The sequence below is a fragment of the Nanorana parkeri genome, unplaced genomic scaffold, assembly GCF_000935625.1.
Source record: "Nanorana parkeri isolate BGI_ZX_2015 unplaced genomic scaffold, ASM93562v1 scaffold2119, whole genome shotgun sequence".
NCBI lineage: Eukaryota > Metazoa > Chordata > Amphibia > Anura > Dicroglossidae > Nanorana > Nanorana parkeri.
Genome location: NW_017308387.1, coordinates 395,688 through 411,762, shown reverse-complemented (window position 1 = coordinate 411,762; position 16,075 = coordinate 395,688). Strand labels below are relative to the sequence as shown.

General features: G+C 39.3%; 1 protein-coding gene across 1 annotated transcript in view; it reads left to right on the top strand.

Annotated features, from left to right (window-relative positions):
* Positions 1–1,239: 1,239 nt before the first annotated feature.
* Positions 1,240–16,075, top strand: part of VIPR2 (vasoactive intestinal peptide receptor 2) — a 64,447-nt gene continuing 49,611 nt past the window's right edge. The window contains exon 1 of the mRNA XM_018572749.1: positions 1,240–1,473. Coding sequence (XP_018428251.1) covers positions 1,423–1,473 — 51 coding nt within the window. The 5' untranslated portion in view covers positions 1,240–1,422. The remainder of the gene's footprint in view (positions 1,474–16,075) is intronic.

Below are 16,075 nucleotides of genomic sequence, written 5' to 3'. Positions count from 1 at the left end.
GTACTTGTACTTGGGGTGAAAAGAGGAAAGTAACAAGTATGATGGAGGGTCTGGAACATGAATAGAGGAAGGTGACTGCACAGTGGCGATCTGATCCCGAATTGTATCTATTTTGTTTTTGAAGTGAATGGCAATGTCCTGGGCAGTGAGTGAGTTAGTGGGTGATGGCGGTGGAGGACGAAGTACAGAGTTAAAAGTAGAAAAGAGTTGGCGAGGTGTGGATGAGAGTTTGTTAATGAGAGTGACAAAATAAGTCTGTTTGGCAGCACAGAGGGAGGAGTTATATTTTAGGAGGGCAGCTTTGTACAGGGTGAAGTCTTGCAGAGATCTAGTTTTTCGCCACAGTCGTTCAAGAGTGCGGCTATGTCTCTTGAGATTTTTGGTTTCATCTGTTTGCCACGGTTGTAGTGGACGTGGTCTAATTCTGCGAGTAGTGAGGGGAGCCAAAGTGTCTAGAGAGGATGAAAGTGAACAGTTGTAGACAGAAATAGCCAGGTCAGGGCAGGATAGGGGTGAGATTTTGTCATAGAGGTAGTCAGTAGCAGAATAGAGAAGAGAAGGGTCGAGGTGGTAAAGGTTTTTCCGGGTAAGATGAGTGATCATTGTCATCCTAGGACAAGAAGTGTATTTCTGGCAGGATCACCTTCACCAAAATAAAGAGGAGAAGCCTGGAAAACGAATGCAGCCAGCACATCTAAGAAACAGTAAGCTGCAATATATTACATTTTCAGTTTAATTACACTTTAATACCTGCTTATTAAATTAGGGCAATTGTATCCAATCCTGTCTTTATTAGCTAACACTTTACATTATTATATGCAGAAAAAGGTAAAAAAAATATTAGAAGCCCTCAAAGGATTAAATGAACAAAACTTTCCTGGCATCAAAAGAAGGAAAAATAAGCAATTACATGCTTTCAGGCTTGATTCGTAAAAGGTTTTGTTATTTAATTCTCAATCATATGTGACATCCTTTGCTGCCTGTAAGGATTTCTTCTTATTGCAGAAGCTCCTGTAATGCTTCAAGTTGAGTTACTAAGTGCAATGAGTGCTCAGATTCAACAGCTCTGTAGTTCACTGAGGGAAGTTGTTATTTTCATGGACTGACTCTGTTCAGCTGGTCAGAATTTGTAGCTGCAAAGGTGCCATATAGCTTTACAGGATCTGTTTTAGGGGGAAAATAAAATCTCTTTTTTATTTCAATTCAACTTTTTTTTTTTTAGTTCATTCAACTTTTTGTTTTTTTAAACTGCAGACATTCAGAAAAGGTTTTACTTTGATCTTTGGAATCAGGAGGATGAATCAAGTGTGCATGGCAGTATATTGAAATGTTATTTATAAGGAAGTCTGGACCACATGCTGCTGAATCTAATGTATTGGAATGACCACCCAGGAATCTTTGTAACCTGAATTACTCTATAAAATGAAGACTGTACTCTCTGTACTGCTTTTAACTTTTCCTCTCCTGCGTATGGTGAGTATCTGGATTATGTAAATCTCTGGTGAATGTTCCATGAAGTCAATTCTGCATGAATTGATAATATGTTTTCACAGACAGTGTAGCAATTGGAACTTTTAATTTAATAGCAAACTTTGTCAATTTGTTTAACTACTTTTAACCTGGAGTAAATGTAAGAAGGACAAGTACTTGTGGTGCACTGACTATAATGCTACTTTAACGTGATAGATGCTGAAACATAGGGGTACAAAGCTAAACTTTTATAAAAGACTTATAGAATAAATATGTACCTACAACAACGTTTCTGGCAGAATGCATCCACATGTGCATTGTTAGACAGACAAACACACACACGCACACACCTTTACACATTATAGTAATGAGTATACCATTATATATTGGTGCATTATCAATAAAGGATGATAACCATGTTCTCTAATGCAAATGCACCAACTTATTCTGTATATCAGAAAGAATAATTATGCAGTCCTGTCAGTCTATACAATATCTATCTATCTATCTATCTATCTATCTATCTATCTATCTATCTATCTATCTATCTATCTATCTATCTATCTATCTATCTATCTATCTATCTGTCATCAATGTGTGTATCTTTTTGAGATGATATGTTAGTGCATTATTGTGTAAAAATAACCAATGTTTAATAATAAAACTTTTCACTGGAAGAGAAAGGACACTATCTATCTATCTATCTATCTATCTATCTATCTATCTATCTATCTATCTATCTATCTATCTATCTATTTATTTTCTATCTATCTACCCGCTATCTATCCAGTCCTTCTCTCTCTCTCTATCTCAGTCTTATAGTTTTTTATTCATTGGTATTTCTATCACTAGCATGCAGATGTGTGTTTGTAAGCAAGCAATATAACATTATGTATATATAAAAATAAATTAAGAACTAAATCAGCCCTTAGTTTATTGAATTTGCAGAAATGAAGTCCTGTATATTTACTTTTGATTGTATGTATTCAAGTCTATATGGAGAGGGCGCTGTTGCACTTCCATGAATTAAACCCTCACTCAGTATTAAACAATGTTTCTCTGGAATTATGTACTAGCTTTACTATTAAATCCAAGTTGCAATATTTTATTATTTAGGTCTTGTTATATATATTATCTATCTATCTATCTATCTATCTATCTATCTATCTATCTATCTAATGTTACAGTATGATATATATAAATATAATACATTTGACAATATGTTCACTAGCCTTTATATAGTAATTCATGTAACTAGTTAACAGTATTAAGAAGTGATTAATTTTTATTTAAGAATACTTAGAAATTAGGAAAATGTGTTAGATGCTTAGCAAAGTTAGGAAAGAAATAGAGAACAAAAATAATTGAAAGTGATGATTATTGGGATCACATTTATATATAGTAGTTTAGAAACAAATTGAGATCTAGGATAACAAAGTTATATGAAAATTGTACATATACATTGTTTGAATGGCCTCATGGTATGGAGTTATAAATCCTTTTAAATGAAGCATTTTTGGGGGTTTTGAACAATTTTCATATGTAGTTGCTGTTAATAGAAATAATAAAGCTAATGCTTTTTAGCTTTTTTAGCTGAGGTCTCAGTTGTGTTCTAAACTGCTTTATATTTTTTATTTGGTGGTGCTGGTACAATCTGAAGATCTACTCATACTCATAGTACATTTTGTGTGCACTTATGTCACATGCAATTGATGGAGGTGCCCTCCGCACACCTTTCAGCAGTCCCGGCCAACAATCAAATAAATGGTGCTCGAAGTAACTTCACGGATGGCACCGTGCAAAACACAAGATTGAAGAAAATAGGTCACCAGCACTCCATAAGTTAAAATGAATGAGTCCTTTTAATGGACAATGATGTCACAGAAATCCAACATGAGCCGACGTTTCGGGGCCACACAGGGTCCCTTCTTCATATTGATAATATGTTTTCACAGACAGTGTAGCAATTGGAACTTTTAATTTAATAGCAAACTTTGTCAATTTGTTTAACTACTTTTAACCTGGAGTAAATGTAAGAAGGACAAGTACTTGTGGTGCACTGACTATAATGCTACTTTAACGTGATAGATGCTGAAACATAGGGGTACAAAGCTAAACTTTTATAAAAGACTTATAGAATAAATATGTACCTACAACAACGTTTCTGGCAGAATGCATCCACATGTGCATTGTTAGACAGACAAACACACACACGCACACACCTTTACACATTATAGTAATGAGTATACCATTATATATTGGTGCATTATCAATAAAGGATGATAACCATGTTCTCTAATGCAAATGCACCAACTTATTCTGTATATCAGAAAGAATAATTATGCAGTCCTGTCAGTCTATACAATATCTATCTATCTATCTATCTATCTATCTATCTATCTATCTATCTATCTATCTATCTATCTATCTATCTATCTATCTATCTATCTATCTATCTGTCATCAATGTGTGTATCTTTTTGAGATGATATGTTAGTGCATTATTGTGTAAAAATAACCAATGTTTAATAATAAAACTTTTCACTGGAAGAGAAAGGACACTATCTATCTATCTATCTATCTATCTATCTATCTATCTATCTATCTATCTATCTATCTATCTATCTATTTATTTTCTATCTATCTACCCGCTATCTATCCAGTCCTTCTCTCTCTCTCTATCTCAGTCTTATAGTTTTTTATTCATTGGTATTTCTATCACTAGCATGCAGATGTGTGTTTGTAAGCAAGCAATATAACATTATGTATATATAAAAATAAATTAAGAACTAAATCAGCCCTTAGTTTATTGAATTTGCAGAAATGAAGTCCTGTATATTTACTTTTGATTGTATGTATTCAAGTCTATATGGAGAGGGCGCTGTTGCACTTCCATGAATTAAACCCTCACTCAGTATTAAACAATGTTTCTCTGGAATTATGTACTAGCTTTACTATTAAATCCAAGTTGCAATATTTTATTATTTAGGTCTTGTTATATATATTATCTATCTATCTATCTATCTATCTATCTATCTATCTATCTATCTAATGTTACAGTATGATATATATAAATATAATACATTTGACAATATGTTCACTAGCCTTTATATAGTAATTCATGTAACTAGTTAACAGTATTAAGAAGTGATTAATTTTTATTTAAGAATACTTAGAAATTAGGAAAATGTGTTAGATGCTTAGCAAAGTTAGGAAAGAAATAGAGAACAAAAATAATTGAAAGTGATGATTATTGGGATCACATTTATATATAGTAGTTTAGAAACAAATTGAGATCTAGGATAACAAAGTTATATGAAAATTGTACATATACATTGTTTGAATGGCCTCATGGTATGGAGTTATAAATCCTTTTAAATGAAGCATTTTTGGGGGTTTTGAACAATTTTCATATGTAGTTGCTGTTAATAGAAATAATAAAGCTAATGCTTTTTAGCTTTTTTAGCTGAGGTCTCAGTTGTGTTCTAAACTGCTTTATATTTTTTATTTGGTGGTGCTGGTACAATCTGAAGATCTACTCATACTCATAGTACATTTTGTGTGCACTTATGTCACATGCAATTGATGGAGGTGCCCTCCGCACACCTTTCAGCAGTCCCGGCCAACAATCAAATAAATGGTGCTCGAAGTAACTTCACGGATGGCACCGTGTTATGTCACATGACTTGTCATGCATTTTTGTATATGGGTAGACCATTAGTAGCATAGACATCTCTTTCGTTTTATTATTATTATACAGGATGTATATAGCGCCAACAGTTTGCGCATCGCTTTACAATATAAGGAAGACATTACAATCACAATACAATTCAAGACAAGATGGTAAGGAGGGCCCTGCCCCTGAGGGCTTACAATCTAAAAGTTTTACATTTGTCCTGCTTTTATTCAGTAATCAGCAGTGCAAAGTCAGTGGTTTTATTGCCTTCTATTTGATCCCATAATAGCTGCATGGAGCAGACAGCTCTTCACACTTGCTGGAAAGGCAAGTAATTATCCAAAATGGCAATGCCCAGGGAGAGTTTAATCTGACACACAATTATCTGTCTAGACAAGGGAAGACTCAGTGGAAACAATGCTTTTATTAACTGCTAAGTAGTTAGTCCAAGTGTTCTTTTTTGGTTACAACCAGGACTACCACCTTTTACAATGCAGCCAATAAGTGGCAGTCATATCTGGACTTTGTGGTATCATAAAGCCTAAGCAGTATATTTAGTAGCTGCAACTGTAATGTGAATTAGACCCTATTCACACTTGCGAATGGGGCCAATTGGGTGAATCTTACGAATTGCTCAGTTGGACCCATGTAAATAGTAATGACAGACAGGTGACAGTGCTTGCAGCCGTTAGCATTTAATTGGCCATGCTGCGTTTACCTATGGACAATCACCCCTGATCTGTTTGAGTCCAGTGGTGATCGTCTGCAGGTAAAACACTGATTACTGGATATAAAGATACCTCCAAAAACTCATATTTCTACTTTACACACACCTGTAACTATTAGCACTTACCAACTTGTATTCTGCATTCCAACAAAGAGTCCAGTGAACAAACTGAATAGTACTACTAATAATAATATAATAAGTAGTAATAATACTGGTTTTGTTCAAGGTGGATCCTTTATAAAGTGCAAAATCCTGCATAAAACAGAACACTTGATTGCTTTGTTGCCTGAATATACTTCGATATACAATGTAGAACAGAGAAAAGGTAGTTATTACTTCAAACTACAGGGGTGTTTATATATAGTAGCCATACTTTTTGGTGGTACCTGTTCATCCAGTAAGCAGTATTTCTATTAGCGATCGGTCGTTACTTAAAGGCCAAATTCCCTTTAAAGGACAGCTTCCACTTTAAGAAAACCCTCCCCTCAGCTCACCCATCCTACCCCCATGCCATCTCACACACACACACACAGATGTTTACTTACCTATTCCTAATGGTGGTAGTGTGCTCTGATGTTAAAGGGAAATTTTACTTTCCCAAGTGAGAGAAAATGGAATTACCCTGCACTCTGAATGTTGAATTTTGCTCACAAATAGTGTTCGCCCAAAGGTAAGTATAGCAAGGGGGAGAGGGGGATAGATTAGAGGGATTAAGTCCACTTTCCCAAATTCATGTGAGAAAGTGGAATTGACCTTTAACAATCTTCTGCTCAAAAGCTTCCTAGGTGTTGCCTGTGTCTATAGCCATCTGTCCAAAATCAGCTCTATTCCTTATGTGCAGTTCTATTAGGAATACACAGCCTTTGATGTTCAAAATTCAGCAACAAAATCTAACATTCTTGGAACATGAGGGTGCCTAGACAATCCTGTGTCTACAGCCTCATAGCTGTACATATGCACTGTGAGATTAAGGCACTGCTCCCTCTAACTACTTGTCTTACCAGATTTGCACTGAGATTTGGTGCTGACATTACTGTGTTGCTGTTATCTGTGCTGGAGGTTGTAACTTGAGGAAGCAAAGCCCTGCCTCTACCAAGATGGCCACCTTCACACAGAGACATAGTGTAAAACAAGGCATGGTAAGTCAGTAATGGGGAAAGATCAGCTGCAGCTAAACCACAGGCAATATTGGTGATTAGTATTTTGCCCTCTAGCTGCCTTTTTGGTCACAGCTTCCAGAGTTCAGATCCTATTTAAAGAGTAATGTCACCCTATTGGGAAACTAAATGTACAACCTATATAAGTTGACCCTGTAATATAATAAAAAGAAACCATACTTATTAGTTTATGGAGTCCAGGTTTGTCTTCCTTCAAAAACGAAGTCCTTCTGTGTGCGGTTCTCCTTCTCCAATGCTGTCTTGGAGCTCCTCTTCACCATGATTTCCTGATTTGCCCACACATGCAAAGACATGGCACTGCCTCTGCAAGGTATTTGGGACTTGGCAGAAACCTGCAGCATGTCTGCACAGGGGAATCCAGGGCATGCACAGAAATGCCAAAGATCTCTGTCAAGTCCTAAATACCTGGCAGAGACCAGTCCCATATCTGCGCATGCACAGGATCTCATAGAGTGCATCATTGAAATACTGCCTCTGGGGAAGTGTGACATGGACATCCAAGGAGACAGCGGGGGCAGTCTCTACGCCATCCTGTCATAGGCAAGGAATCCGGAAGTGGAAGTGAAATTTAAAAAATGGTGAGCTGTGATGTCGTGAGTTTCCGAATACTATTCGGGTCTCAGCCGAGGTGTGATAATGCTTTTCATATGACACCTCGGCTCACACACCCGAATAGCATTCGGAAACTCATGAATAGTACTCGGGAGTTCCCGATTGCTATGTAGCATGTCAAATGTCATGTCATAGCTTCCGGGTCTTCTGTTGATGTCCGCGACGTCACCGGTGAGTACACATCCTAACTCTCCCGGCCGCCCGGGAGAGAAACAATCGAGCAGATTAAACCTTTCCCTGCAATCGTTTTTTTTTCTTTTCTGACATCGGGAGCCGCAGCCTGACCGTCAGTCAGAAAAGAAAAAAAAGCATACAATTGCATAGCTGCTGTCAATCAGCAGAGGGGGACCTGAATTTTTCTATCAGGTCCTCTTCTCGTGATTGAAAGCAGCAGGGGGCGGGTGCAATAGCTAGTTTGCTATAGGCTATTGCAAAGTGAAATAGCCAATAGGAATCTAGCTAAGCATTCTTATGCCTTTTTTTTTTTATTCTGACAACTGCAACTGGCAGAATACAAAAAAAAAAGTCTGCAGATAGCAAAGAAGCTATTGCTTCCTGTGCTATCTGCCATCATTTCAGGGGGGTGCTCTCTCCCATCCCCCCCCTATCCCCCCCTCCGCAGATGGGGGGGGGGAGAGGGCACCTCCCTGAAATGAGAGGGACACCTCCCTGAAATTGCTTATTTCACGTTGGGATCCCTGGCATTGGCCTATACACATACAGCACAGCAATTAATTAAGTAATAAAATGAACTAGGATCACACTAATCCAGCACGTTATTATTCTGAGTTGCCCCACTCAAGCGGCGGCCATATTGAGTGGGGCACCTGAGATTAATAACGTGCTGGATTAGTGTGATACTAGTTCATTTTATTACTTCATTGCTGTGCTGTATGTGTATAGGCCAATGTAGTTGGATCTGTATGTGCGTTATAATTAATCGAAATAAATCGATTTAAAAAAATTTCGATTAATCGAACAGGAAAATTTTAATCATTACCAGCCCTAATTTGTTTACTTTTGGGCTGAATGTCATTTTGCGGCGCTTTTTCATCGGGATCGTTGGTGGTAGTGCGGCGGGACTTTTTTTTTATTGCAGCGGGTCGGCGGGGGGTCGTGCATCATGATTGACGCTGGATTACATCGATGGAGGCATTTTTTTATTTTTTTTAATGAAAGGAATAGTCAAAAATTTATTTTTTTTTCAATTAAAGCATTTTGTCAAAAGTCTTGACTTTTTACTAAATATTTGATTTAACTCTTTAGTAAATGGGTAGGGGTACAAGTACCCCTTACTCATTCACAAGAGGGGGCAGCATCTGGGTGCCCCCCTATTTAAAGGGGTACCCCGATGCAAATATGCCCCCTTGCCCGCAGACCCCTACAACCACCGGGTCAGGGTTGTGGGGCAAGAGGCCCTTGTCCCCATCGGCATGGGGACACCCTCCCAATGCCGAGGGCACGTGGTCTGGTAAGGCGCAGGGAGGGGGGGCGCTCGATCGCCCCCCCATTCCTGCCCTGCTGGGCCAGTGCTCATATCAAGGGTCTGGTAGGACTGTTAGTTAAAACACAAAAAAGTGTGTGGGGTTCCCACCAAGATCCTTACCAGACCCTTTAGGTCTGGTAGGAATTTTAAGGGGGAACCCCAGCCCCCCAAAATGGGGAAAAAAACGTGGGGTCCCCCCTTAAAATTCCTACCAGACCTAAAGGGTCTGGTAAGGATCTTGGTGGGAACCCCACACACTTTTTTGTGTTTTAACTTGGGGGGTACCGCCTAACATTCCTACCAGACCTAAAGGGTCTGGTATGAATTGGGGGGGGAACCTCAGGCTTTTTTTTTTCTTCATCTTTTGCAAACTAAAAAAAAAATGTTAATTTTTTTCCTAATGTCATTTTGCTGCAACGAAATTTGGTCCAAAAATAAAATTTCGACCGGACTACCGCTAAAAAACGAAATTTCGACCGGACTACCGCTAACTAATTTCGAAGGAGCTGTAACTAAGCTAGAGAGCGAAAATCCAAAAGAACTGACAGCAGGACAGGTGAGTATAAAGAGCTTTTTGCAGGTGGGGGGGTGTTTTGGTTTTTTTTAAATTTTGTCCAAGAAGCCACAGAGCAACAAAGCAACAAAGTCCTTTATTCACCTGAAATTATGCTCCTTTAGCCCATCTACACAAGCTCTAATGTTGACTGAATTGCTGAGCACTTATGTAGTATACAAATACTATGTTTTACTTTTTTGTACCAATTACAGAGAATGGCCTTCTGGGTGTGCTTTCAGAAACTTTTACAAGAGTGCATTTAAGGTTGTGTGTGAAGGATATAATAACCGCCATTACTGTGCAGTTGTAAAAAAAAATGCCTCTCTGGGTTTAAATGCGAAGTATATAGATTATGGCAATTATATAGTGATATACAATTGTAAAACCTTCAGACAGCAAAAGAAACCGAGCTCCATTTTTGTAAAGAGTATGCACTGCCCTATTAATATATATAATCGAACAGCCTCTACTCTAGCACCTAAGAGTTTTTGGATGCCTTTTCTAGTTACTTCTATTAAGTGTGTGAATTTATATAACCTCACGCTAAACTAGAATTATTGTTTCAGACATCCCGTTTCTCTTTTTCACTAATAAATTGTTCTGCACACAAAAACTATGATGTGGTAGTGCATGACTTTCTGTGCACCAGCCACCTATCTCAGGTGATTGGAGGAAAAGGCTGTGAAAAAACCTTACTTCCAATGCATCCCTGAAGGACTAATGTAGCTACCAGACTGCTCGTCCTCCTATAAAACAATTTTTTATTTCTAGCACCTATCATAGACATCGAAAAGGCCATGGGTACTGTTAAGTTAAAGTGACTCTCCGGCTAAAATCAATGTCCAAAATAAAGGCTCCTGTGAAAACAAGACATGTAATTCTGACCTCTTTCAAGTCACCAATCTTTGCAATATTTAAAGGAAACCACTGCCTTAAGATTCTGCAGAATTAGATATTATTGACAGAGTTGGATTCATAGTTCCCTACTTTGATCATTAGTGTTAACCACCACCCCCTATGTCAATACAGGATAAAGTAGTGACCTTGAGGCTGGCAGTTTAAACCACTGAGTGGAGTAGTGGATCAAGAATCTGAATTGCTTCACTTAGGGGTTAGAACCCCATCCCCTATGTCACTACTGTATCCTGTAGTGAGGTAGAGACCAGCAGGAGGAACCACTGACAGCAACGTGGAACCAGGAAATCAACACTCCTGGAAATGTAAGATTCTGCAGGTTCATACATATTTAATCTAATGCTTGTGTCTATCAAGAGCATCGAAGTGTAATAGGACAAGGGGAAGTTTGAAGCATACCGTGATCAAAAGAATTACAGGAATTTCAGAAAGCACCATGGTGTGTAATAGGCCAAAAACCAAATGCACTTAGAAATAGGCTAAGAATGCAGCCCATAGATTCTTTACATGGGTTCTCCTCAATTTCAAGCTTTCCTGCAGTCAAGTGCTGGGGACAATTTGTTACTGACCTGACCTCATCTACCAAATGTATTTCCTTTTTAAAATGTTGCCCTTTCCTGTAATATGAAATACTCATGAGCCTCTCTGGGGTGGCACTCTCCCCTTTTAAACATTTCCCTACCCCTCCCTATGTGTTATTTTCTTTCTCTTATACCTGTTTGCTTATTCATTTCTTTTGTGCCTGGACATCTTTGACTACCCAACATTTGGAATAATGGATGTTTTCCATTACCCGCAGTCAGTTACGACATCAAGTCTCACCACCTTCAACAACTTTAAGTTTACTGTGTCATGGACTGTAGGAAGATATATTTCTTTGGTAAATGTCATATATCTATTAATAATGCTATTGTTCTTGAGTGGCATATCCTGTGATGTTTCATGGTGCCTTTTTATTTGTAAAACTTATGCTCTACCCCCTCCCCTTTTCTTGAATAAAAATGTTTTATGTAAAAAAGAAAGTTAAAGTAATATTAAACATTTGGGGTTTTCTTTTTTTGATGAGGAGGCCCACACTTACATGATTTTAAAAGAGGGACGCTGACCTGTATATTTCTCTTCCTCTTCTTCCTACTCTGTTTTCTTTCCTTCTTTCCTTTCCCTTGTAGACTGTTACCTTCTTCAACCTGGCAGTTTCTTTTCTATTTTTCAATTTCCTTGTTTGTCGTTACTAAATTAGCCATTTTTAGTCAATAACGTCAGCTTGTGACTATACTCTTAAGAAGTTTTTTGTTTTTTATGTGTACATTTGCTCTGTATCTTTTGTGACTCACTGTGTTCACTCGGAATGATAGATGTACTATGTTTTGAGGTCACGATTATGCATCTATGAAACGTCCTTTCCTGTAAATCTTCATATTTATGATACTTGCTGATGTAATGTGTGTTGTTATTCAATACTTTGGAGTTTATTTCTCTTTAATAAAAAAAAAAAAGGGACAAAAAAAAACCATTCACTCTAGGATTAATGATTTATATTAGGGATGCACCGATATATCGGCGCCGAAACATATCGGCCGAAAATGGCACTTTTGGCATAATGCCGAAAGAGCCATGTTTCAGCCCATACATCGGCGCATCCTGCACACAGAGACTTTATCCTCTTTCTTCTCTGTAAGCAATCCACACCGTCTCTTTGATGTCTAGTCTTAGCCTGATATGCAGATGCTGAATGATACTTGTGGTTTTGTCTGCAATTTTAATTATAGAAATGACAGCAATAGCTGAAAACAATACTCTCTCCCCCTTCTATCTGTCCCTTTTTTATCTCTCTCTCCCTGCCTTGCACTCTCACGTCTCTCTCCCTTTCTCTTTCACCCCCTCTTTTCTCTCTCACTCCCACCCCCTTCATAAGCTCTATTTGCAGGACCAAATACATTTGAGGATTTCTTATGGAATGGATGGTGGGGGGGGCTAATCCTAGGATATTATTTTTAGGGGTAAAAAAGAATATGGAGGGAATAGGTGAGTCCAGTAGTGTATCAGGGTAAGGGATAATATAAAAGAGGATAGGGGTAAATAAATGTAGGGATTTTTTAAGTCCAGGATCTCTCATGTCCCTCTCAGTCTGTGCCATTGTTGCATATTGTTCAGCTATGTTCACCATCGACTCCTCTTCTCCCAGTACAATGTGGAGTTTCCTCTTCTCTACTTAGAAGTGAAGTCTGGGATGAGAACGGAGAGTCTCTGGAAGTGACTGTCCCTCAGTGATGAACACTTGGGCCACTGAAGCAGGAAATGGCATCCATCCCCTGGTCACAATACTGGCACAGTCTACTTTCCTTGAACTTGTAGGTCTGACTGTGCCACCTTGATTCAATTTCCAGGCTGTGGGTGCTCAGTCTGTACAGGCTCAAAATGTGTCTGTCTTTGGGGTCTGTCTTGGGGCCAGTTTGTGTTCTCTCTATAGCAAGTGGTAAATTGATTCTGGGAGTTTGCTAATTAATTTCTCCATTCTCTGACATATTTTTCTTTGAAATTGTTCATTGTGTCCTTTATTTGATATTTTGTCAGGCCACATTCTTGGGAGCTTTGGATGGACCATGTGGTGATGAGTTGTTGCAGGCCTCATGGTTTGTCGCGCTCCTTGTTGGTCAGTAAGGCTTTATAGTAGTATAAGTTGGGGCTGCTATTTTGTAGGTGGTCCCAGTATGATAGTATTTTGTACTGCAAGCAGTAAATGGAGTCTGCCCAGCTCAGCCTGGCAAGCATTGTTCAAGTTGTTCCGATGCATTAAAAGGATGTGCTTGCAAAATTCCAGATGGAATATTTCTGTTTGTCTGGAGTCTCATGTGGGTTGATCTGGGTAGGTGACGGGGCCCCATACTTCACTTCCATAAAGGAGGGTTGGGATGACAACACTTTCAAAGATTTTAAGCCAGACTCTTAGAGAAGTGTTTTTAGGTGGTACAGTTGTCTCCTGATGGCATAGAAGGTTCTGCTTGCCTTGTCTCTCAGGACCTCTATGGCTGGTATAAAACGTCCTGTTTGGTTTATTGCTTTGCTTCTCTCCCTTTCTTTTTCTCTCTCTTTCTCTCTCTCTCTATCTTCCTCCCTCTCTCTCTCCCTCTCTCCCCTCTCTTCCCCCCTCTCTCTCTCTCCCCCCTCTCTCCCTCCCTCTTCCTCTCTCTCTCTCTCTCTCTCTCTCTTCCTCCCTCTATTTCTTTCCCTCTCTCCCCCCCCCCCTCTCTCTCTCGCTCTCTCTCTCTCCCTTTTTTTTATATGGGGTTTTTATATGGTTTTATATGGAGGAGTGCATATTCACATCACATCTGCTGACGACACAAAATGTGGTTGTTGAGTGAGAGGAGAAGCCTCTGATGATATTTGGAAGCTTGCCAATTGTACAATAAATGCACACATCCTTCTCAAGAGGCTGTCTGAAGTGGGCAAGCCTGTGAAAATAAAAGTCAATATATTCACTGTTTCAAGTATTCCCTCTCTCTGTGCCCAATTCTCAAACAATGGAGTATCAGAGGCATGTTAAACATAATGGAGATATGTCATAAGAGGCTGGCAAAGGAGAGCTTTGATTTGGATTTGAATTGGATTTTATAAAACTCAGATTAAAGTAGATGGTTGGAGTTTCTGGTAAGTCAAAACAAAATAAATATAAACATATGCAGTCTTATCTATTTCACCTGTTTTATTTAAAGACTCTGCAAGCACAGAAAAAAAACTGTTGCTCTGCCAGAAATGCACTCAGCTCCTATACCTTGTTGTGGCCTGGCAACACTCTTGTTTGTGGACTGTGTGATGTCAGTCTTCTCCAGTGTCTTTTGTAAAAGTACTCAACCACTACCACTCTACAACATCTTTAAGATTCTGCATTAACCTCCTAAGGAGCTGCTATTGTTGGATCCTCCTATCATTCCCAGCGATGATTTGCCCTAGGTGGACCCAACAACTCACCGACACACCAGCAGTTATAAGATGAGCTTTATTTAAGCAGGAATAAATCCTGTAAAGAATGTTTTCAGTAAACATGGCAGGATTATCCAAATACTGGAACAATTCAAAGTGCGGCACACAGTGGATACCATTTATTCCACCAGCTGCATGTGTAATGGCCCTGCGACACTGCACTAGGTGGGTAAAAGGGGAAGGATGTTAACGCAGCAATGTCAGCAGTAATGGTAAAGGGAATGCAAATGACAGTGCCAGTAATAGTACCAATAGCAGTGCAGCCTAACTACTATGTACAGGCCCTGTCTAGCAAGTGCTCATTGGAATAATAGAAGTCTGCAGGTGGTGGAGCCCTTGAACTCTATGTTGGAGCACTCGCTCTCTAAACAGGAAAATTGTATTTCATACTTACCGTAATTTTCCTTTCCTGTCCAGCTCCATGGCAGCACACGAATGGGTTAATCCCTCCCTCCTCCCCCTAATCAGGATCGTAACTCATAAAATCTGAAAGAGTACCCTGGCTTGCCGTTCCGTAACTCGACTACTATACGGGTGGGCCTTGTGCTGCCATGGAGCTGGACAGGAAAGGAAAATTACGGTAAGTATGAAATACAATTTTCCTGTTTTCCTGTCAGCTCCATGGCAGCACACGAATGGGAATTAACTAGCCAAAAACAGGGGTGGGTATGCTTGAAATATTTTTAAACACAACTCATGGTAGAAGAAATAACCCTACGGCCGAATTCAACTTCAGTTAAGGCAGCTGGATCTACACAGTAGTGTGTCATGAACTGATGCGGAGAAGACCATGTGGCCGCTTTACACACAGTCCCTAAGGAAACACGATTGGGTGCAGCCCATGATGTGGCCAGACTCCTAGTGGAATGGACAGACAACCCACTTGGGACAGTTATGTGCTCGGCTTCATATGCTAACGATATCGCCTTCCCTATCCAGGATGCTACTGGATGCTGTAGCATCCTTCTGGCACCTGCTGTATCGATAGAGATGATCCGTAGACCTGAGCTCTTCCGTGGCCAAAATATATACGCCTTCAGCGTATTACCCACGTCCAAGCGGCTAATCGGCTCTCATCATCCGACTTGAAGGTTGGTAATACAATTTCTTGGTGTATGTGAAAGTCAGTCACAACCTTATAAATGAACCTCAGCATGGGAACTAGAATCACTCCATCTGCCAGGAAAGTGGAGAAGTGTTTTTTAAACTCAAGAGCGGCCAACTCCAAAACCCGTCTGGTGGAGGTGATAGCAACTAGAAAGGCAGCGTTTAATTCGAGGACGAGTAGTACTGGAGCAAGCACCTGCAGGGTTAAAGCATCTGAAAGAAAGCTAATGGGTGTTTCAGGTGATTACCTGCAAGAGTCAGCTTAGGCATTAGCAGCACCACAGAATCACATATGTAAAGGTGGCCATACAACTTACAACCATTGTAAAACTTTTGTTGTGCAGACATTTCACCTTCATACAATT